Here is a 24,842-nt window from a genome sequence, read left to right as displayed (position 1 = left end):
CCTGGCATCCTTCATCATGAGAACCAGCCTGCGACGTTTATCCGGTGGAAACAGTTAGTACATTTTGGCATCCTGTCCAAGCCAAATGTTCAATTCACGCCTTTGAGTCCTTGAAAAGGGTAAACTTTGCAAAGATGTTGCGTACTTCACCCTGCCTTGGTTGCTCCAGGAATCGGTTGACGCGGAATGTTTCCCAAACTGACGACATTCGTTTCAATTTTGACTTTTGATTGATTGCAAATGCTGTTACTGTTCATGTACTGCTCATTGCACTTTTTCCTTATTAGCTCACCTCGGAACGAAGTGCTTAAGATGAGACAATTGCAATCGATCTATATCCGGCGTTCGGTGTCAGTCGACAACAATTGCTTAAAAACTCCTCCTTAACCGCTTGGAAAACTTTGATGATAATTCATAGGGATGTCCCTTGGGTGGTGCCCTTTCAAACTATTTTAAGTAACTCTGGATGCCACGGCAACCAAAAGGAAAAACTTCAGAAATCTTCTTTACAAAAACATGAGGCCAAGGGCTTAGATATTTGGTGAGTTACATTGTCTAGTGGTTCTCTACTAAGTTTGTTCAGATAATGCCCCCGGTTTGGGTCAAAATTGGCCCCGCCCCGGAGATCACAAATTTATTACATACATATATAGGGAGATCTTTGAAAATATACTTGTCTGAGACCCGTTCGGTGAAGTCCCTTGATATTTTGTGTGTACCATCATAAAGTGATTCTCCATCAAGTTTGTTCAAATCGTGGCCCGGAGTCAAAACTGGCCCCACCCTAATACACTGATATAAGAAACACATCTTGTTAATAGCTAATAATTATGACTTTGATCTCGAAGAAAAGGCGGCAAATATTGTGACATTGTTACTGGGTCAAACCTGGCCTCGCTTCGGGGTCTCACAAACGTCCTACATAATTACATAAGAAATACATTTATTCAAATCTGATAGCTATGTAAAGATTACTTTTCAGCAAGGTCAGCAAATCTTGCTATATTGTCTCCCTTGCACTTGCAGCTAACTTTTGAAACAATTAAGGTATAAAATGCAAAAATAATTATCTAAGAAAAAAAGTGTTACGTTGATAACGTTTGCGAATTGTTTCGTGTTAACCACTTAATATTCGCAATGATTATATAGCTATCTAAAAACAGACTTGAAAGTGCCCGGGGCCAGAACTTCCACCTGTTACCTTTTCAAGATTTGTGTTACCAGTTATCAATAAATAGATTTAAGTTATCTACTTATGATTTGCGACTAAGTAAGTGCACTCTTACTACCAGTAAGATTTACCAAACTTAATACAATTGTTTAAATATACCGAAAATGATGAAAAAATGTCAAAAACAATGGTTCTAAGGATACCAAGTTTGATTTGAAAGAAAGGTGCAGAATACACGGTATTTCTTCCTTATGATACGATAGTAAATCACAGCAATTCACAGTAAATCTTTTAGTACTCACCAATCATTTAAAATGTTTGCATTTTCAGCTATTAAATACACAGTTACAATCTTGTAACCAGTAATGTGCTTTTAAAACAACATGTGTTTCGCTTCAAAACTGATCAAACTGATCAATACACAGAGGTTGTGTACTGTACACAGATTTTTTTTGTTGGGGGTGGGGGGTCACTTATAGAAGGGTAAACTTAGGGTTAGGCCTTTAATCATTATCGTTACACACACATTAATTGCATGTCATAAGTTATAGTATAACATTATAATCTGATCAACACTGCAGCCATAAAACATGTTCCATGTGTTCACTCATGTAGTATTAAACAGAAAATTGACCGAGCCCGTGACGGCTGACAATATTTAGTTTAGTTTAAACATATTTATTTTACAACGATTGTGAAACAAGTTATTACAACATTATCTTAATCACTCTCGTTGGCACGATTTTACGCGAGAGTGTGGTCTTGTGTTGTGGGGGAAACCGGAGAACCCGGAGAAAACCCACTTGTCCGGCTTGGTGACCACAAACCAAACTCACAATATTTAGTGGAATAGCGAGTCGAAGATGTTGTTCATAACGAATGCAAAGAGACGCACGCGCACTGTCGCTGTACTGTGGACATCTGCAACGTGCATGCCAAGAGTCATGCCGTTAAGATTTATAACTTGCGATGCTGTGTTACACATAGACAAGCCAAAACAGACTGATCTGGCACTTAACGGAGATTGAGGGGCTGTTGCCGGTGTACCGGCGATAAAATCTAGTGATGACCAATAAGGAACAACAGATTTGTTAAGTGGCAGTGGCTTTCAAACAGCAAATTCACCAAGTCAATAATGAAAGACCATACGAAGTAAAGGCTCGTTCAGAACTAATGATAAGATAACTTTTTTTGTGATTTTTTTTGAGGATTTGAACCAAGTGGAAAATACTGTGTGCCGCGCCCAGAACCTTGAACATGTCAAGATCGTTCTACAAAAGAGAGCCAATCACGAACCGACATTTTCCCTATGACGTCTATGTACACCGCATAGAAGGAAAAGCAGAATTGGCAATTAAACTGGCAACGAATTTTAGCACCGCCGACCGTACATCACTATTATATTATCCATGTATTGCTATATAATGATTATCTTTGATAAACACACGTTACGGTCATACCGTAGATCTCGGGATACGATTGTTTGATTAACGTTTTCTGCATCTCCCTTAATATAGACGCACCGATTCGTTTAAAGCACTTAAATAACAACCGTTCGACATACATCGTGTACTAAGCAACTACAGCCGGGAACCATACTAAGGGCACCAGTCTCTTCCTGTGTCGACGAAAACAAACTTTGACAGATTGACCATGGTAATATTTCATGTTTATGCTTGCTGTTGCGTGCTTTATTTTGTGAAACAGAAAGAAACAACATGCTTTTAAGAAATTGATATAGAATTCTAACTCACTTTCATTAAATTTGTTATCTGTATAAAGGAAGACTTAAGCCATACCCACTGCATTAATTGAAGCGGTACACACGTTTAAGATTTGATGCTGCCAGGTTTGTAAAACATAATACAACACTTACCTACAGTTTCACTAGTATGCTCAATCAACTTGATTATGTGTCCCTCCTAGCATGAAAATGCTTTATCAACAATAATTTATAAATAAGAAATAAATAAGAAATAATATTTTTAATGTGGCGCGTAATGGCATTATTAAAAAATATACATTAGAAGGCGTCCTTCGATAACTTTTATGCGTATTTCGGCAATTTTATCCGTCTTTCAGTAAATAATTGTACTTTGGTAAGTCCAGTATCCACTGTTAGAGTGGAGGATAATGACAAGATTTAGGATAAGATAAGACTTATTTTGTGCACTTTTCAACTGGATATTATATATATATAATGACTTTATGATCGGGAAGCAATTACCAGCAAATCTTTCAAGCAAGATCATCATACATCTACACAGCTTCACCCCTGCAACCATCTTACTTTTGAACTGACTGCCAAAGTCGGTCTTTGAATAACCAGTCGTCATGAGTCCTAGTAATTTTACATCAAGATTTTTTAACATTTTTGATATGGCAAACCTCTCACTGTGATTTGTAGAATCATGAAAATACGTAAAATTATTTAGTTAAATTATTAGACTATTCTCATGATCTACCTGAAACATAAAGAAGCCTTTTCCACATTTTAACTGAATTTGTACAGGAAGATTATTTTACTGTACATGTATACATGAAGTCTGACCCTTCTGCTGTGAATGAACAGTAAACAAATAGTGAGGTTAGAATATATACCGGGAATGTATGCATTTCCTCCAATTATGAAGAGCAAAACGTATTCACAATTGAAAAACATATACAATAATATTACCTGTGTATAGTACATGTTCGAGCTGTGTAATATGTATCAAAAATTATATGCAATTTAATGTTGTTGATGATTATTCCAAATCAGGATAAAAGAAATCCAAAATACATTTATTTGGCCCATGTTAGAGCCCTGACCAATATTATCTGGCCTATGTTAAGGACCTGACCAAGATTATATGGTCAATGTTGGAGTCCTGACCAAGATTATCTGGCCTATGTTAGAGCTCTGACAAAGATTATCTGGCCTATGTTTGAGCCCTGACCAAGATTTATCGATGATTGGTACTCATTGAACTCATTGAGTCACATGCTTTGTTTTAGTGTATTAAAGATGATCTACACCTTAGTTTTGACATATGTTCATAATATCATTTTGTAACAAAGCACTTGAAAGATTTTGTTTGTAACTGTGCTGTCCTTGTAAGTGTAATTTAAAGCTATAATGTAATTGGTTGTTTGAAGTGTAACCAATGTGTATGTAAGCTTACTGTTTTTATATTCAAACTCTGGCCTTGCTTATTCGGCGAGTGCTCCATTAAGATTATTAGCCATTTTAAGTTTTTGGAGCATAGTGCACAGGTACATTGTATATGTAACCCTGGTTAGAGCTACCTAGGTTCTTTAATGTGCACCTGTGCAAATCTCTGATGACTGCAGTTTCCCTTATGTGGTCAGTCAAACAACAGGCTATAGATGTAACGCACTTGTACTTGATTTGAAAAAAAAAAGAAGATCATTTGTTGAATTTTGGGGTCACCATGATCCAGTGCGTCAAGACCTGAAACTTGCTAAGTCTGTAACAGTTATTTTTCAGTTTAGTTGTACTACATGGTAAATTTTTAAGTTGTTAGATAAAAATATTAATCATGTTTAGTAATATGATAACAACTGTGACAAGTTGATTATTTTTGGATACCCCCCGCTTCTCTGTTTAGCGATGCTTTATTGAGTGCAGTGAGACATTTCGTTAGGAAATTCTGGTAATCATGAATATTTAATGAGGCATTTCATTGGTTCTGAATGGGGACCTTGTAGGAGCCTTATCCAATACAATTATGTTGGGTTTTTCCCACAGTTCCAATAAAGTGTAGTAAATATAAAGTAATGAGGCTACCAACGACACAAGGTGATCAAAATAGAATAAAAATCTTAGGGCTTTCACTTATAATTCTTTAAGTGAGTCTGTTACCAATACAATTAGAAAATCAGCAGCCGTTTACGGGACATTTACTCAACAATAGTATAATAGATGTAGTTAGCATGATTGTAGCATAAACACACTTTAAATTACATAAATATTCCTGTAAGACAGTTATTGAGCAACCAGGTCTGAACATTATCAGTCCTTTATTTGCATCATACTTCAGTGACTGAATCAACATTGTCTTAACCATGTTTATTTCAGAAATTCATAAGATCTGTGGCTTTACTCGTGGATGTTGATGGAGCCTTATGACCTCACTGTGCACCAGCTCACCTTTAATGAGGACCAGATTAAGGTTGGTATCTACTCACAACACATACAAAATAAAATAAAATATTAATTAAATATATACTTGTTCCTTCATGTGTTTTTTTTCTATTAAACAGATTTGAGATGCTGATTATGTTATATTGTTTGTAATGACAAAACATACTACAAGAAACTTTTTGCTGTGACTCATACTTTATATGAACTTTTATGTCTTGCAGGAAGGAAGCTTGGACTCATTCAGCAATGTCGTCCACTATGACTCGGCTCTTCTAGACCAGACGACGGGCAGAAAACCTGGTACCCACCACATCTCCAGTTCGGCACAGTTTGCATGTAAGATTTCCACCTGTACACTGATATACCATACCTGGGTAAAAAGGGCTTCTTCCACAGGAGTATCGCATAGAATTATGGTCTAAAAGTTATCAAAAAAACAAAACTGTTCCAGACACACATTTTGTATCATCTTTGAATAAATTATACATTTCAAATCAATGATGTTGTTTATGGAGAAAATATTCAGTGGCTTGACAAGCTTTGAACTTCTATGCCCATAATCTTATGATGAATGTTTCTGCTTTATTTGTTTACGGAATATCCCACTGTGTTGCTGTTTGTCTTTTATAATGAATTAGTTGGCATATGAAACTGATCAGTAGTTGGATGTACAGTGTATACCTGATCTTATCCTGGTTGTGACCTTTGCTGATAATATCATGTGGAATCTGATCACCAGTCCCACAACTGATTATGGTTTTTGCAATTATATTTCTTATATATTCAATAGACAGTGCATGTAGCATCAGATTTTTACTTCATTTACTTTAATAAACAGTAAAAATATTGAAGTAGATAAAAGAATACATACAGAGGGTATTTGTTTTATGCCCCCACAAAAATGGGGTGGGGGCAATAAGATTTGCCCTTGCCCGTCTGTGCATCAAGCCATCCAGCATTCATTCTGTCAGGTAATGCAAACTTGGGTCACTCAAAATTCCAAAAGTATTTCACCTAGATTCAAGACACCTTGGTCAAATCTGAGGAAGTTTTGCACCTGGCCCCAATATAATATTTCAAAATCACTCAACACTGTTTCTCAATAAGTAAATCCATTAGGAGAATAAAATAATCAATTTTCTTACTTTGCGACAAACCATATATTTTATATTATGTTTATTCTGAAATGTTTCCTAATGCTGAAACGAAAATTTCGGATGCATTGCGTGTAAGGTTTGGTAGATATTTGGGATTTGCCAACACCACTACATTAAAAGCAAATGAGCTAACTTTAAATTTCCATTATTTTGACATCTAACTTTCAAGTAGTGAATTTAGAATTCAATATAATCACATATGTTATATAGATACCTTTTATTTTGCAAACAGTGTCCTGTTCTGTCTGAAGGATTGAAATTGATAATATTTGTGTATAAGTTGGTTCTTGTATATATATATTTTTTAGATGACTCTATTTCTAAAAAACCTTTGTTTTAATAATACCAGAAATATCTTCAGGCGTTCATTCATGAAAACTTATTTTTATACTTTTCCAAAATGAAACAAAATTATTTTGCTTATTTGCCAATCTGTTTAGTAATACATACAAGGTTGTTTTATATTCAATTATGGTGCATGTCATCACAAATGGTTGTAAAGAAAAAGCAGTGATTCGGTAAAGGAAATTTATTAGCAAACATGTACCAAAAATATAGTAAATTTCAGGTTATTTCAATTTTATTCTATACATAACAATTGAAAATAATTAAAAATCAATTGTTTATTGTCTGTTTAAGGAAAAAAAATCAGATTTCAAACTATTTAGCAATAATCAGGATGTTAAATGCAGTTTTAACTGTATTATTAAATGTACATAAAACATGGATATGTTCTATCATTTGTCCAGTTTAATACTTAGTTTTATTTACAAAAGTTTTTTTTTTATGTCATAAAAAAAAATACTTGTAAACAGTACCTTAAAATATTTGTAGTTAAATATCCATTAGTAACGGAAATTTATGAAAAAGTAACGGACATTTTGATATGTTTGATTAGTTCATTCTAAGATAAATGAATGAACTATAGAGTTTATCTTTAACATCCATTTGAATCTACTCTTATTTTTGCCACACATAAAACTGTTACTTTGAGTATGACACACAATATATTATATTTGCAATCAACGTAACTGTTAACATGTAACACAACTTGTTTTTCTTCAACAATGACTTGTAAAATTATGTACTGATTTCATTTCTGAAACTGTTGGAGAATCAAATCAACAACCCCATCTCCCAATTTAAACATTCTTCTAGAATTTCCGGTAGCAACTGGTGGCTCAAGTTTACATAAAATATCAATGTGTTTGAGCCAAATTATATCTTTCTGTCTTGGCCACTGAAACAGCTGTTCCTTCTTTTCCATAAAGTCAATTTCGATTTCATTTTCATCTTTGTCATTAACTTTGCCAACAAACCAGGTTCCATCATATACAGCTGCAACAAATTTGCCAATCTCATAGCTCTCTTCTGCAACCTTCTCTTTCTCGCTAGTTATTTCAGCAGTAACTTGAACGTGTTCGTTTGAATGATCGACTTCTCCCTCCATGACCATAGTGTCTTGAGTTTTCGCATCTCTCCAAGTGTCACACATGCTGCCCCTAAGACACTCTTCACAATAACAACTTACATCTCTGGTCAGTATCTTCGAATTACATTGACCTATCACGGCATGTATTTTCATAGTTCCTTTTACCGGCTTCAGGACCTTCCTAGAGATGATTGTGTCTTTTGTTTTGCAGCGTGTTTTGGAAACAAATCGGAATGCAACATTTTTCATGTTTGATTGTTTTGCCCAATCAAAGAAACTCTGAGCATCCTGTATTATTGTTTTTCCACATCGTATTGCTTCGTCTGCCATTCTCTTGCATGTTCCACCTAGCCCGTCACAAGGCCCTTTGCCATGCCCACTTTCAAAATAATTCCATCGGGCACTACATCCATAAACAGATTCGTGGTTTGATATGAAATCAAATGTGTATTTATTGCGATATTAACTCGAAGGCGAATCGCTCCAATAGTGGATGGTGCTAAGCTTGTCATCAATCTTTTTCAGTTCAGGTATTATGTCATCAATGAAAGTGACGACTGTTGACGCTTTGTGAGCCATTTCGGATGAAACTGTTATGTAGCTTTTATGAGTCAGTTCGCCGGTTTCCAGTCTCCAATACGCCACCATTGGATGTAGTGTAACCGCCGTCTGATTGAAATATGCACTTTGCACCCCTTCCAAAGAACGGCACGAATAATTCTCAGCAAAATCGACTTGAACAATCATTTCGTGTGGTGGTAGATTTTGTTTCAAGTGTTTTATCTGCTCATATTGAGTGTTCATTCTTTTCACGTGTCCATCAAAGTCTACCATCTGGGTGTCAAAATTGGAGATGAACTTATCTTTGTTCATAATAGTTTCAACAATTCGGGTAACTGATTCTTCTTTCCCCTTTCTTCTACCTCAACTCTTGTCCATTGGCTTATGGGAATTGTTTCACATAGTTTCATTCCATACTTTCATGTGTTGGCATGTCTTTGGCAACTCTTTCTGGATTCCGGCTCTAAGCAGTGCTTTCACAGCTAGGGCAGCATTAGTATGCTTTGTGCACAAACAGGACAATCTACTAGTAAATGCTGTCTTGTATATGTATTTTGGGCGACACCTGCAGAATGACGAGAGTGACATTTTTGTGTCAGGGTTTTCCGATCTGAACTTGTTAAACAAATTGTGCAAGTTATCAGTAAGAATATGTACTTGAACTTTTTCTCCCTTTTTGACCCTTTTGGCATCATTCTTGCCTGGTTGTGTCCTACTGTTATCTTCACGCTTGAGGAACTCAACTACGTCACTCTTGTATTTCTGTAGTCGACTTGACCTTCTACTGGTTCTAATTTGGTGGTTTTTAGTGATACTCCGGCTTAACGGATGCCTGCACAATCCTGTTTTATCTGACAAATGCTTGATGATTTTATATTTTTTCACTATTTTTCCAGATACTACTCTGTGCAGTGCTTTCAATTTACTCATAGGTGTAGCTTTCTTAGTTTCCTTGATTTCTTTAGCCAGGACATGTCCAAATAATAGGGATTTCTTTAGCTTTTCCCTCTGGAATTTATCAAGTTTTGCATCTTTCATTTCTGTTTCCTTGTTTGGTGTCATCTCTGCATTTGCCTGTCCTGTGTTAAGACGCACTTTAAGCCTTTGTAATGAATGTTGGGTGGATCGATATTTTCGAAAAAGCTTGTCTCTTTCTTGTTCAAGCATTCTCACGCGGGAAGTGGCTAATGACTTGTCTCTTTTCCAACGCTTCAACGCACCCTTTCTTTTCCCACTATCTCTGTTTGAAAAATCCATTCTGACTAACATTCTCCCTCGCTCATTTGTTGTTTCATGTTTGTCACTCTCATATCCATTTGTCTCTTGTGTTGAATTTCTGGCACGCTCAGCTCTTTTCTTCTGATAATATCGCCGTAGATTTTGTCTATTTCTGCGATTCCGTTCCTCCCTGTCATTTTCAGATAGTGACGACGAAGGAACATAACTCCTGATTTTCCTGTCCCTCTCCCTTCTGAGACAGTCAGAATTATTCTTTTCTTTCAATCTTTGGCGATATTTTCTCTGAATTTCAGCCCTACTCTTCACCATCCTTGCAATTAATCAATCTGTAAAATATAAAATTTCCGTTATCAAAGCATGAAATTTCCGTTACCAGGACTACGTTCACAAATGCACTACAGTATATGGTATATGCTACAAAAACAAGATAGTTTACAAACATCTATCATGTGGGCATTTAGATATACAAATATTTCATTTATCACATGTCCGTAGTAACAGTAAGATGCTCTTTAATGTACCCATATAATTACAAAAATAATAATAATCATTAAGCTCTAGGTATCCTAGTTAAACATGACTATATTGGGCAAGTGATGTTGCAAATGTGCATAAATATTAGCTTCATTGTTGCATGAATTAAATTCAAATTCATTTATACAGCTGTAAAGACAATATTCTCCAATTGACGCAGAGACCGAAGTGCACATGTAAAACCAAATTTCCGTTACTGTCATGTAACGGAAATTTTATGTATTTCAGACGGCTCTCAGTAAACCCTACACAAATATGAGGTACTTTATATTTTGTGTCAAGTGGTCAATTGATATCATTTATTGAGCTTCATGCAAACACAATATTGTAAAATGGTGTTAAAAGTTTAACCCAATAGAAATAGAAACATGTACTTACCAACCAAATCTTCAAAATCTGTATATACTCAATACATGTTCTGTGAGTGCTCGCAATGACATTGAAACAAAATGGCTGAACAACAAAAGACATGACATCACTTAAATACGTCATCATTCCAGGTAACCTTAATTTATTGTCAATTAAATGTTTTTGGTATCGGAAATTTTGGTCACGGAAATTTTTTATTATTCTAAATACATGTCTGATACGTTTAAAAACAGTTTAAATAACATTTTAAACAGTAAACATATGTTGTCAATGTGGCAACTACTGAATACAATAATAATTGTATTGTCTCTTAATAGAGTTATTGGTCAAATTTAGGTAATGGATATTTTGTCAATTTACTTTCGAGTTTTCCATTTAAAAGAAGACTAATGAAATATGAGGCAGACGATGCTGTCACCCATTTAGGTTGATGTTTTTTATATGTCCATAGGTATTGTCGTGGTTTATCTGATATTGAGCAAGATACTAAATTGCAGTAACGGCAATTTTATTGGATTCAAAAAATTCAGCGACAGTAGTGTCTGTAAGGATTTCAAACTGTATAAACATTATACATGATTAAAAAACATATTAATAGTAAGCAGATATATATGGTTTGGTTAACAAACTCACAATTTTGTTTTTTTAGCTACTCTGAACCTTAAAATCGAGTCTGCAAACTTGCATTATATCAATGGCGACAGAAACGGTAATTTAAATTTTCATATAGAGTATAACTGAAAAGTTTGTTTTATACATTACAGATATAAACAATCAAAAATAACACACACCAAAATTATTTACACGCAATGTTGTCTATTATTATCGCTTGGACAGTTGATGGACTTATTTATTGAGAAACAGTGTCAAGTGAAATGTCAATTTACCACATAAAATCATTGTATGATACAAAACTTAGAAGTTTTATAGGTTTTTGAAAATGTATTTTCTCTTGGAATGTGCTGATGAAACGATTTTGTCAATATTTCAAAGAAAACTAACTCTAGGGAAAAAAATATCCTTGAGTATTTTTTACAACCCATTGTACTCAAATACATTTTGGCTGTAGAATATTTTTCTCTTGGAAGCTTGCCCAAAGGTTTTAATCAACATTTTTGATGAAAGAATACACTTTCAAAGAGTGTAAAAACATGTATGATTTTAAACAACTTTCATGATGTATATGGTAAAATATGTTTATTAAGACTGATATTGAGATTTGACTTAAGTATATTCATGGTATTGGGGCCATGGGTTTCGTTTCCCGCTGCACTTAGTAAAACCAGATGGCCCTTGAATTAGCAAAAATAGGCATTTCTGAACTGGTGTTGCTCAAAACTCCAAAACTATTTTACATGTACCTACAGCCTTAGGAAAATGTTAATAGGGTGAGAAAGTTGTGCACTTTGGGTTTCATTTCCTGCTGCATAGAGTTAAGGAATGGCCATTGAATAAGCAAAAATTGCTGCACTTAGTAAAACCAGAGTTGAATTAGCAAAAATTGACATTTCTTGACTAGTGGTGATCAAAACTCTAAAACTATATCACCTCTGAGCATAAAACTTGGCAAAACATTGTTTAGGTGGTGAAATTGTGCACTTTGGGTTTTGTTTGCCACTGCACATAGTATATCCAGACTAATGGCCCTTAAATAGGCAAAAAATTGCATTTTTTTTGTGTACAAATTATTTCATTGTTCAGGAGATGAAGATGTGCACCTGGGGCTTTGTTTCCCGCTGCAGATAGCTTAACCACAGATTTAGTCCTTGAATTAGCAATGATTGGCATTTTTGGACATGTGGCACTAAATGTGTCACTCATTACTTCAAAATTATTAGTCTTACACTCATGATATCTTTCAGGAAGGCTAATATTAAAATTTCCAATTTTATTGTTATTAAGTCAAATGCGTTATAGTGTCCTATAGACACATTTCTAGTTGTCATAGTAAGATTGCCATATATTATATATTTTACCTTTTTAACACCAAAGTTACATTTATGAATTGCATAGCATGTTTTGCATTACAACATAAATATATTGAAGAAAGCATGATAAAACAATAGATTTTAGTAGTGAAGCGCATTGAATTAGCCCTTTGTTTCAAATTCATTTTGTTTTTGCATTTTTGTTTTGTACATATTTGGTTATAGGGTCAGGGTCAAAAAGTGAGAGCAAAGTTGTGTCATTGCTAGAGCAGCCTTCTCCAACGTCATCACCATCATCAGGGAAATTGACCAGTCACCTTCAACCCTCCATTCCTGGGAATTCAGCCAATCAAAAACCTCTTAGCAAACCCAGGGGCTTCCTCCCCTCTCCTTTCCAAGTGAACGTTAGCCAAGCACAGTGTACACTTACAGACACTAGCTGTAGGCAGACTGACTCATATGCCTCAGAGTTAAACCAGCTCATAAAGGATGTGTACTCAGAAGTTGCAGTGACTTTTCACCCGCTGGTGGAGCGGACTACAATTCCTGACTGGATCTTGCTTCAGGGTTCACGAGGTGACGGGAATACTGTTTACAGGACTTTGTCATGCATAAGCTACTTGTACCTTGCTAATTCCAACTAATGTCAGAACTAATTAAAAAAATACTATTTATTGAATGACAGCTTTATTGATCTATATACATTTGTAAGTGAAGCATTAAATGCCAGTTCTTTATCTAAATTACAGTATTTGCAATTGAACAGCTGTTTTACCCTTTGTTTATTTAGAATATATTGTACAAGAATTGCTTCAATTATAAGCACACCACTAGACATTGTAGTTACTTATACTATAAAAAGATAAAATATCAACGACACTAAGTTTATAAAAATGGTTTTTAAACTTCAGCTATGTGAAGTATCTGTAAAATATTTGCCTCTGGCAAAATAAATTGAAACTATTTTAATGAACTTTCTTGAGCAATCTGAGTTAATGTTTAATAATATAAAAATTATAACAGAAAATGTTTGGCTTTTTCTTGAAATTAGCAATATTCAAAGAATCATCATAAATAATAAGAAATAAAGGTTTTTACTCATAGGAAACGCTTCGCTTCGCAATTGCATTATTGTATCATCGATTGTTTTCATACCTGAACAGACGGACAGATATTGGGTCGGCACCCAGCTCCCTTCCTAGCCCAGCCCAGCAGGGTAAAGGTCACCCACGTGTACAGCCAGTCTCTCTGGTCGCCGGGTGCAGTCACTCCAGGTTCAGAGCCACCTAGTCCCCAGGAAAAACACCAACAGGACAAACCTTCATCTCCTGCCAGTAGACAAACAGCTGCAGAAATACAAGTCTTAAAGCAGGTAGTCATTGTATCATAGTCATTGATATAATTTCAGCCTAGAATTTATGTATCTCTTGATAGTTTTTATGGTTGTGAAAGGTAAACTTAATTCTAGTAGTGTGTACCTGAACTGTGAGAATGATTGCTTATTCTTAGATAACACACTGTACTCATATCTTGTTTCTGTATTTATCTAGTTTCTGTATTTATCAAGTTTTTGTAAACATATTTTTTCTAAATATTTAAGGAACATTCTTAAAAAAGAGAATGCTTGTTAATGAATGATTTATGCCTGCTGCTAATACATTGATGATGTGTTTCAGGTTGTCACAAACACAACTGCTTCAAGCCGGGCACCAATTCAGGTGTACAGGATGGCATCTGGGGATGACAGACCTCTGGCCGGGAGGGCAGGAGGCCCTGGACACAAGACAGGGAGACCCGGGGAGCCTTTTGAGTCAGTGGCTGAGGCCCTACATCTACAACAGTCTGTCATAGGTACTGGCTGTAATGTTTCAGAATAATTTACCTTCTTATTTACCCTAATTTGCTTAGCCAGTGTAACAGTATTAGTAGTAATCAAATATATAAAAGTATATTTACTGCATCTGTTTGTATGTTAATTACAAGATGGAAATATTTCAATACGGTTTTTGAAATGTCCATATAGTTATAAAAGTATAAAATAAGATCTTCTTAAGGTTTCATATTTAAATTGGTAAAACTCAGTTGTATTTATACCAACATTTGTATTTCCTATCGTTATATTTATCAACTTCTTCATTGTGTGTTTTATGTTTCAGGTGGGAGAAGGGATATAACTCCGGTGTCGGCAGACGTGGTAGCCCAGGTTGTGGCAGCGGCAGGGAGAAAGCTGGGGCTCAGTGCACCGGTTGGTACACACACTCAAATTTATTATTATGTAATTTATGTCATTTTGCAATTTGTCAAAAGGAATTATTAGATGTGTTAAATTGAAGTTATTTTCAGATATTCTTTAATTGCGCATGTAATTTTAAGTCAAATTTAAATTTCCATTTAGGTAGAACACACTGATGGCTCCAAAATAGGAGGAGAGAACGTTATAACCCCCACCCCAGATTGTCAAATTTCACTCCCTGCCACCCTAGATACCGCAGCCTTCAGCCTGCCCCCGCCCCCAACCCTGCCAGACATCTCAACCTCCCGGGAGCTCATCCGTATACATGGGATGTATGTTCACCCTGAAACACACCAGCCAGTGCATGGAAGGCAGCCTGGTTCTGTACAGTCTTCAGGCCAATCTAACCAACCATTGCCTCTACATTCTCTGAACTCCCTGTCTGATCTTTTACCAGATGACAATCAGAGTGTTGCCAGCTCCAACAGTGAGCTTGAGACGTTAAATGACAATGCCACAGAGAGCTTCCTTCAGTCTTTACCCCCATTCAAGCATGTTAACCTCTTAGACATTATGCCAGAACCTGCACATAGGCCTGATGTGAGGTACTCCCCACCAGTTAAAGAGACCTCATTTAGACCAGTAAATTTTAAACCTAGTGCTTCACCAAAGAATGTAGAAAATCCAGCCCAGGGGTACACATTTGTTACTGATAGTGGTGTTTTTTCACCAGATATGCAGAATATCACTGCTATTAGTGGTACTAGTTTAGATAAAAAGAAAAGCTTTGTAATTCCAAAACCTGGTCCACTGTTCCATAGCACACCAAAAAAAGGGTTAGAAAATAATGAAAAACGAACATATTCACAAGTACATATATCAACAGGGACAGGTGGTGACCAAACTACCCAGCTAGATGAAGTCAGAAGAGAGAAAGCAAAACTTGAAGGTCAGCTTGAAATGTTGAACATTGAAGCACAGGCAACATTGCAAGAAAGGGCAGAGCTGCAGGCTCAAGTGGCATCTCTCAAGCTGAAACTCATGAGTCAAAAATCTCAAAAGAATGATGCAGAGAAAGACATGTTGAAAGTTGATGTGGAAGGATTGAAACAGCTGAGAATAATGTTAGAAGGTTCTTTGTCCGATCTGCAGAGACAGTTGGAGGAGAAGAGTGAAGAAGGTCGGAGCCTGCAAGAGGAGCTGAACCAGTCCCAGGACACGTGTGACCGCCTCAACCTGCGAATGAGCGAGGTGAGGGATGAGATGAGAGCCAAGGACATGACAGTCCAGGCACTAAAGAGCAAGGTGGCAGAGCTGTATGTGGAGGTTCAGTCCTCCATCCACGTGAAGATGGAGGCCGACAACGAGACAAGAGTGGCTAAGAGTGAGCTGCTCTCCCTGCAGGGAACCAAGGACTGGTACCAACAGCAGCTGGAGCTCGCAACTTGTGCACGTTCAGAGCTCCAGAAGGATCTCACCTTGCTGCAAGCCCAGGCGTCATCACAGTCAAGTATTATTGAGAGATTGAAGATGGAAAATGCAAAGTTGAGGCAACAGTTTACTGATATTCAGAATAAAGCATTAAAGGAAAAGGAGATTTTAGCAAAGCATTTGGAAGCCATTGAAAGTGATATGATGGACAGGGAGGCAGCTTTTCAGGAAATCCAGAGGGAAAGGTCATTTCTTGAAGATGCATTCAGCAGTAAAATACAGACAGCCGAAGATGAGAAAAACAGGATCAGTTTGCTAATGCAAATGATTAATGACCTGGAAAATCAGCTTGACAAGGCCCATGGTGATCTAAAGAAGAAACAGAATCAAATAGTGCAATTGGAAAATGAAAATATTGAGATCTTGAAAAAGTTAAGTCTCTCACAGGAAGTTGTTGTTGAAAAAGAAACAATAGTTGAAGAGCTGAAGCAGAAATTGATTGAGGTAGAAGCAAGACTGAAGGCGTTTCAAAATAGTATTGTTGATAAAGATTCTGAGTTAATGAAACTGAGAGAAGAGAAAGCAAAGACGGAAATTGCCCTAAAGGCCGCACTCGAGGAGAAAACTTCAGTAGACAAAGTACTTGATAGTTTAAAGCTAGACATGGGCAAGGTGGAGTCCAGTTTTAAGCAAATGAGACATGAACTAAATACAAAGTCAGCTGAGGTCCACCATGCTAAATCAACCAGTAAAATGTCAGAGGAGCAGATAGAGGCCTTAAGAACAGACCTGGAGAAAGAAAGAAGAATGTATGAAGTTGCTAAGGTAGAGTTTGAAAATAAAACTGATATGATTAATCAGTTGAAAACACAGAAAATCAATTCTGAAAGTGAAATAACAGTCTTAAGGGAGAAGTTGTCAGCAATGGAATTAACCCATGGAGAAGCTATGAAAGAAAAGCAATTTCTTGACTCAGAACTGAGTGCAACAAGAGAAAAACTTGAGGAAATAAGAGCAAAAATGGAGGGTGAAAAAGAAATGAAAAATGCTGGGGTAGATAATGCAGAGTATAAAAAAGTTCAGGATGAGTGCATACAGCTGAAAGAAAAGCTTGAGACTATTGGAAAAGACTCGAAGAAAGATGTTCTGAAACAGAAGGCGCGGGTTGCTAAGCTTAGCCAGGACCTGAATGCTGTGAAGGGAGAGTTGGTGGAGAGACAGAAGGTGTTTGATGAGAACATGGAGGTGCTTGGCGGGAAACTGCGTGAGGTGGCTGCTGAGAGGGAGAGGCTGGACACAGAGCTAACCATGACTCACAGGAAATACGAGTTCTCTATGATCGAACAGAAGGACCATATAGATGCAGAATTACAGGTTGGCAATGGCTGATAAACTTTTTATTATGATTTATATTCATGAAATACTGTTTTTTTAGCACTCTGATTTCATTAGTTCATCTTTTCAAAAAATAAATATACAAATGCAACAATGTACCTGTACATATGTTGCTAATACATAAATGTGTATACCAAGGGCCATAACTACTGGTAGGTAGTTTTCATTGGCCTTTTTGAGTATCCCAAATATGTAGAAAAATGAGACATACATGTAATTCTGCAATATATATCTGTTTTGTGAGTCCAGAAGGTAGCTGGTGAGTTGCAGCAGGCTCATCTGGAGAAGCAGAGTATGGAGGCAGAATTCAGTGAGGCTGGTCGGGCATGGGAGGCAGAGCTAGCTAGGTACCAGGAGAGGCTTGGCCAGCTTGAGCATGAGCTAGGTACCACTCGGGAGGAGTTGCAGGAGGCACAGACACATGCCACACAGGACCTCCAGCTACAATTGGAAAAGGAGAAGGGAAGACTTGCAGGTATACACAGGACAGTGCAATGATGCAGGTCTATTATGTTTATATGGGTTCTTGTACAAGGGTGGTCCCAAAAGCTATGGACAGAAAATTCTCGGGGCATGTTGGCTAGGCAGACAAGAAATTTAAGATACCGGAAGTCATGGATGAAATCAGAGTTTGACCATTTTTTTATATTTACAAAATAGTTCCCAATATACTACATCTAATATATGCTTGAAAAAAGATATTAAAGAGATTTAAGTATTATCATGACAAAAAACACCGAAAACCCCACAAAATAGTTTGGAAATAAAAAGCAACAGCTATTTCGACATTGTTATTTTACTTTAGCAGCATGTCATCTCGCATAGTGGTTTTAACAAAATAAATTGTGCAAGTTTTTAAGTTACCACATGTAATTAAAATTAATTTGTGTATAATATAAAAATGTTCATATTTCTACTATTTTTACTTCGTAACAATGGTTGTCTATGGCATTCTGGGACAATGTCAATTTCTCTGTTTTGAAAAAGTAATCAGTTGTTTGTCTTACATTATCACTTATACTTGTTTTTAGGTTTGATGCAGAGCAATGCTACCCTAAAGCAGCATGTATCACAGCTGGAGTCTGCCCTGGCTGGGAGAGAGAGCGTGCTGCAAGAGATGCAGACTGCCCTTCACGAGGCGGCACGGGAAAACGAACACTCTTTGCATGAGAATTTGAGGCGTGTGACGGAGCTGGAGGGCAGTCTGCAGCGGGAGAGGGACAGTCATAGAGATGTCAGAAAACAGGTATATCACCTGGATAATTAATATGCTGCAATGTAATGTGTTGAAATAAGCTATTAACAGAAGTGACTTTTTATTTTATTTTAATTATAATTGTGATAAATGATGAAAATACAGTCGAATCCCGATGGCTCGCACTCTCAGGGACCGGTGAAAATACATCGAGCCAAGCAGGATTATTTACCTTTAGTTTAAATAAATCGGTCCTTAGCATCTAGTTCGAGCCAACGAGGAATTCGAGCCAAGCGAGTTCGAGCCAACAGGTTTTGACTGTAGCTATACTATTAAATATTAATGGTTTGTGATATTGGTATTAAAATGATGATGAATGTTTCCAGAGTGGTCAGAAGATAACAGAAAACAAAAAGCTAAGGCGCCAGAATGAGAGCCTGAAAGGAGATGTTGAGACGCTGCAGGGAGACATGGTTCAACGCCAGCAAGAGGTTGGGCTGCTACAGGCACAGCTGGAGTCTAGCAGACAGGAAGTGCAGAGTCAGAGGGCCGAGATGTCGGCAATGGAGGGTGAGAGCCGGGCTGTGCAGCGGGAATTGGAGCGTTTACAGCAGCTTCTTCGGGACAACCTGGCCAGAGAACCTGTTGTACAAGAACAGATCAAGGTGAGGGTCAAACTGGGATCTAAGGTTGGCATACACTAAGATCTACATGGGGAATTTACCTATTGAGACCAGGACGATGGTTAAGCTGGAATCAACAGGAGCATTTACCTACTTAAACCATGTTGAGGGCTAGTTGTGATATACAGGGATCATTAATTATGTAAGATCAGGTGAGGGCAAGGTGGAATATACTGTGGGCATTACCTACTAAGACCAATGTAAATGTCCAGCTGGGATCCACAGAGGGCATTTACCTACTAAGAACATGGTAAATGTCAAGGTGGGATCTAAATAGGGCACCTACCTACTAAGACCAAGGTACATGTCAAGGTGGGATCTACAGGGGACATTTACCTACTAAGACCAAGGTAAATGTCAAGGTGAGATCTACAGAAGTCACCTACCTACTTACACCAAGGGAAATGTCAAGCTGGAATCTACAGGGGGCATTTACCTACTAAGACCAAGGTAAATGTCAAGGTGGGATCTACAGAGGACATGTACCTACTATGACCAAGGTAAATGTCAAGGTTTGACCTACAGAGGTCACCTACCTCCTAAGACCAAGGTAAATGTAAAATTTGGACCTACAGAGGTCACCTACCTCCTAAGACCAAGGTAAATGTCAAGGTGGAATCTACAGGGGGCACCTACCTGCTAAGACCAAGGTAAATGTCAAGGTGGGATCTACACAGGTCACCTACCTACTAAGACCAAGGTAAATGTCAAGCTGGGATCTACAGGGGACATTTACCTACTAAGACCAAGGTAAATGTCAAGGTGGGATCTACAGAGGTCACCTACCTACTAAGACCAAGGTAAATGTCAAGGTGGGATCTACAGGGGACATTTACCTACTAAGACCAAGGTAAATGTCAAGGTGGGATCTACAGGGGGCACCTACCTCCTAAGACCAAGGTAAATGTCAAGCTGGGATCTACAGAGGTCACCTACCTACTAAGACCAAGGTAAATGTCAAGGTGGGATCTACAGGGGACATTTACCTACTAAGACCAAGGTAAATGTCAAGGTGGGATCTACACAGGTCACCTACCTACTAAGACCAAGGTAAATGTCAAGCTGGGATCTACAGGGGACATTTACCTACTAAGACCAAGGTAAATGTCAAGGTGGGATCTACAGAGGTCACCTACCTACTAAGACCAAGGTAAATGTCAAGGTGGGATCTACAGAGGTCACCTACCTACTAAGACCAAGGTAAATGTCAAGCTGGGATATACAGGGGACATTTACCTACTAAGACCAAGGTAAATGTCAAGGTGGGATCTACACAGGTCACCTACCTACTAAGACCAAGGTAAATGTCAAGCTGGGATCTACAGGGGACATTTACCTACTAAGCCAAGGTAAATGTCAAGCTGAGATCTACAGGGGGCATTTACCTACTAAGACCAAGGTAAATGTCAAGGTGGGATCTACAGGGGGCACCTACCTCCTAAGACCAAGGTAAATGTCAATGTGGGATCTACAGAGATCACCTACCTACTAAGACCAAGGTAAATGTCAAGCCAGGATCTACAGGGGGCATTTACCTGCTAAGACCAAGGTAAATGTCAAGGTGGGATATACAGAGGTCACCTACCTACTAAGACCAAGGTAAATGTCAAGCTGAGATCTACAGGGGCCATTTACCTACTAAGACCGAGGTAGATGTCAAGGTGGGATCTACAGAGGTCACCTACCTATTAAGACCAAGGTAAATGTCAAGCTGGGATCTACAGGGGGCATTTACATATTTAGACCAAAGTGAGGGTCAAGCTGAGATCTACAGGGGGCATTTACATACCAAGACCAAAGTGAGGGTCAAGCTGAGATCTACAGGGGCCATTTACCTACTAAGACCAAAGTAAGGGTCAAGCTGGGATCTACAGGGGCATAAGACCAAAGTGAGGGTCAAGCTGGGATCTGCAGGGGGCACCTACTTACAAAGATGAGTTAGTTTGAAGCTGAAATTTACTTGGGTATTTACCTATTAAGACCATTGTAAGTGTCAAAATGGGATAAACAGAGGGAATTTACCGTCAAAGAGCATGTTTATGGTAAAGCTTGGTCTACATGGGGCATTCACTATGATCTACAGGGGGTATTTTCCTAATGAGATTAAGATGATGGTCAAGTTAGACTCTTGTGGGCATTTACCTACTAAAATCAAGGTGGGGTTCAAGGTTAGAGTCAAGCTGGAATAAACAGGGGGAAACACATATTTAGACAAGGTGAGGGTCAAGTTGCACCTAACTACTAAGACCAAGGTACAGGTAAGTGAAAAGCTCAGATGGACATGGGGAATTTAAATATTTAGACAAGGTAATTGTCAAAATGGGATCTACCTGTTTGACAGACAGGGGCACTTACATACTTTGATCTACAGGGGAGGGAGGTATTTACCTACAAAGACCTTTTGTCTGATTAAATAAAGGAAACTGTACCAGGTACCGTAGTGGTGAATGTGCATGTAAGATAAAGCAAAAACTTCTTAGTACTTCTTCGTAAATGTAAGAAATGGATTCAATCCTGACAAACAAAGATACAACTTGATGGAATTCAATAAAATTTCATAAATGATAGAACACAATGACATCCTGGGCAATTTACAGGAACCATAACTGTATTTCAGCTAATTACAGAGTTATTGAACTTTGATTCTTTTTCTTGTCTGGAGCATAACTCCAGAACTATTAGATGGAATTTAATTAAACCTTATACAATGGTAAAGCACAGTGAAAGAAAGTGCAGTGTACAAGAACCATAACTCTATTTTTGCTAATTACATTTATTGCTCTCTGTTACTTTTTCTAGTCAGCAGCGTAACTTCTAAACTACTAAAAGGATATTAATCAAATAACAGACTTTGGTTAAGAATGATAAGTGGAAATGCAATGTACAATAAGCATAGAGTTATGAACTCATTCCAAAGAAATAGTTTACTATTCCTGTGTCCAGGCAGCATTCAAGGCTATAAGTCACACCTGTGACAGCTCTAGTGTTAATTGGTCTACAACCAGCACTACTCATCTCTGTGTGTTTGATCATCAGAGCCTGCAGTGGCAATTAGAGGCGAGGAATCGGGAGTTAACAGCAGCCCATGAGCAGCTCAGCCTTTCTGAGGAACGCCAGGTCGCCGAGATCAACAACGTCAGGCAGCTTCTCCAGGTGGGAGTTTAACAGGAGGCGTTTTGTAAACTAGAATGATCGTTTGTTCCATAATTATAACAATCTGTTGGGTGAAGTTTGTGATGATAATATTTGTGAACCAGAGAATAACAATTTAAGAACGTAACATTACAAGTACTAAAGTTATAGTTTAACTATCAGTTGCAAACATTGTAAATTCATCATCTTTTTGAAAATTACACAGCTATGGCATTTTTACCATAGAATACGATACATAGCTGTTATGAAATGAGATTTGTACTTTAGGAGAAGAGTGGTGAGGTGGATAGTCTTAAGACAGACATCGCTGTGCTGAGACAGGAGAAACACAGCCAGCAGGTGAAACTGGCCGAGCTCCGCAGTGCACTCAAGTCCTCCATACATCACCACAAGGTAAAGGATGTTCGTCAGGCTTTGTGGTTTTCAGCTGGTCTTGATTTTTAGTTTGTCAGATTTTCAATGAAATAAGTATCAGGTATTGTAAAAGCTTTTAAGTTTGTGTTAGGTGAAAACTTTAATGATGGCCATCACTTGGAATCCATTAAAGATATATACATGAAACTTTGTAAACAATTGGCATATGTGTAGCAAGTCCCATAATTATTTTTGCTCTTGTTTTGAAGGAAAGAAAATGGCTGTTGTCATTGCTAAATTTACTTTATTAATATAATTCATTTTCAGTAACATTGTATGCAAGTTAACAAGTTTGTGTCTTTATTCCAGTAGTTTTAGATTGTGGTTAACTATGTGTATGTTGTTGATATTGTACAGTTGACAGAGAAGCTGTGTGGGTTGAATACAGGGGCTGGGGACGCAGCCAGACTGGAGCTACCTCCCCTGCCCTTTGACATGGGTGATATGGACCGACTCCTGCAGGAAACCACCGTCAGGGCCCTCGACAGCAAGTATGTACAGTACTACAGTACTACTTATAGAAGTTCTGTTGTTTGCATTAAGCTTTTCTCAGGGTTGAGTAAGTAATTCAAGGCAACTGACTTACAGATAGATTTAGATTTTACCTTTTAGAGGCTACTGTTGTATCAAGTTCAATACTTTTTTTCATCATCATAGTTTGTACAAGTATTTATTTTAACTTCAGGCCGCTGGATAACCTACAGAACTGCCTGTTGAACCTGCGTGCAGAGATCTCTGGGCTGCAGTCCCAGATGGATGTCCACACCTCCACCGTGCAGTCCACAAACAACTCCTGGAGGTACCTACCCTCACTATCCACCTCTAGTACTTTTATTAGAACTGACGCACGATTTAAAACTTGATGTCAATAAATATGCAATTTCTTCAGTTGTCTGTTCAAAAGCTTTAGTTATTCATAATACATTTCCTCAAAAATCTTATAGAGTATGATTTATAGAGTATGATCTGTAGCTTTGTCACTGTCTTGTTTACCATTTGAAATGAATTTCTTTTTTGTGCTCAACTAGGAATCTTCTCAGCTTTATTCCATATTATTGGTGATACAAGTATATCAAACCCTAACATTTGGAAGATGTTCCAACTGAAAACAACCCACATCAAAGAAGCATCACAAAATACTCAATTGGTTTATTTTTCAGCTCTATAGAGCAGCAGGTGAGTGAATTGTGTACTGTGGTACAGACCATCACCAACACCACCGCCCACACTGGCACTACCTACTCCCTAGCTGCTGCCGCTGTCCAGATGGCTGATGATGTCATCAACATTTAGACCATCACCGACAACAAAACCAACACAACCGCCCACACCAACATCACCAACACCACCGCCCACACCAACATCACCAACACCACCGCCCACACCAACATCACCGCCCACACCAACATCACCAACTCCCTAGCTGATGATGCGGCAGATAACATCAAGATTTAGATCATCATAATAACCAGTCTACACCAGCATCACCAACTCCCTGGCTGATGATGCGGCAGATAACATCAAGATTTAGATCATCATAATAACCACAGTCTACACCAACATCACCAACTCCCTGGCTGATGATGCGGCAGATAACATCAAGATTTAGATCATCATAATAACCAGTCTACACCAGCATCACCAACTCCCTGGCTGATGATGCGGCAGATAACATCAAGATTTAGATCATCATAATAACCACAGTCTACACCAACATCACCAACTCCCTGGCTGATGATGCGGCAGATAACATCAAGATTTAGATCATCATAATAACCAGTCTACACCAGCATCACCAAC

At 37.8% G+C, this 24,842-nt stretch overlaps 1 protein-coding gene across 2 annotated transcripts; it reads left to right on the top strand.

The window, feature by feature from the left end:
• Nucleotides 1-2,781: 2,781 nt before the first annotated feature.
• Nucleotides 2,782-24,466, top strand: LOC128232461 (golgin subfamily A member 3-like). Of its 2 annotated transcripts, XM_052946026.1 has the most exons (16): nucleotides 2,782-2,827; nucleotides 5,253-5,346; nucleotides 5,540-5,654; nucleotides 12,764-13,114; nucleotides 13,702-13,910; nucleotides 14,215-14,389; nucleotides 14,695-14,783; nucleotides 14,934-17,576; nucleotides 17,847-18,072; nucleotides 18,629-18,843; nucleotides 19,179-19,457; nucleotides 22,512-22,628; nucleotides 22,896-23,021; nucleotides 23,400-23,533; nucleotides 23,728-23,841; nucleotides 24,203-24,466. In XM_052946026.1, the coding sequence occupies exons 2-16, from the start codon at nucleotides 5,284-5,286 to the stop codon at nucleotides 24,333-24,335; spliced, it is 4,989 nt and encodes a 1,662-aa protein (XP_052801986.1). In that variant the 5' UTR covers nucleotides 2,782-2,827; nucleotides 5,253-5,283; the 3' UTR covers nucleotides 24,336-24,466. The 2 variants fall into 2 exon arrangements, with proteins under 2 accessions (XP_052801986.1, XP_052801987.1); XM_052946027.1 differs by lacking the exon at nucleotides 12,764-13,114.
• Nucleotides 24,467-24,842: the final 376 nt, after the last annotated feature.

The sequence above is a fragment of the Mya arenaria genome, chromosome 4, assembly GCF_026914265.1.
Source record: "Mya arenaria isolate MELC-2E11 chromosome 4, ASM2691426v1".
Taxonomy (NCBI): Eukaryota; Metazoa; Mollusca; class Bivalvia; order Myida; family Myidae; genus Mya; species Mya arenaria.
This window is presented reverse-complemented; position numbering and strand designations above follow the sequence as displayed.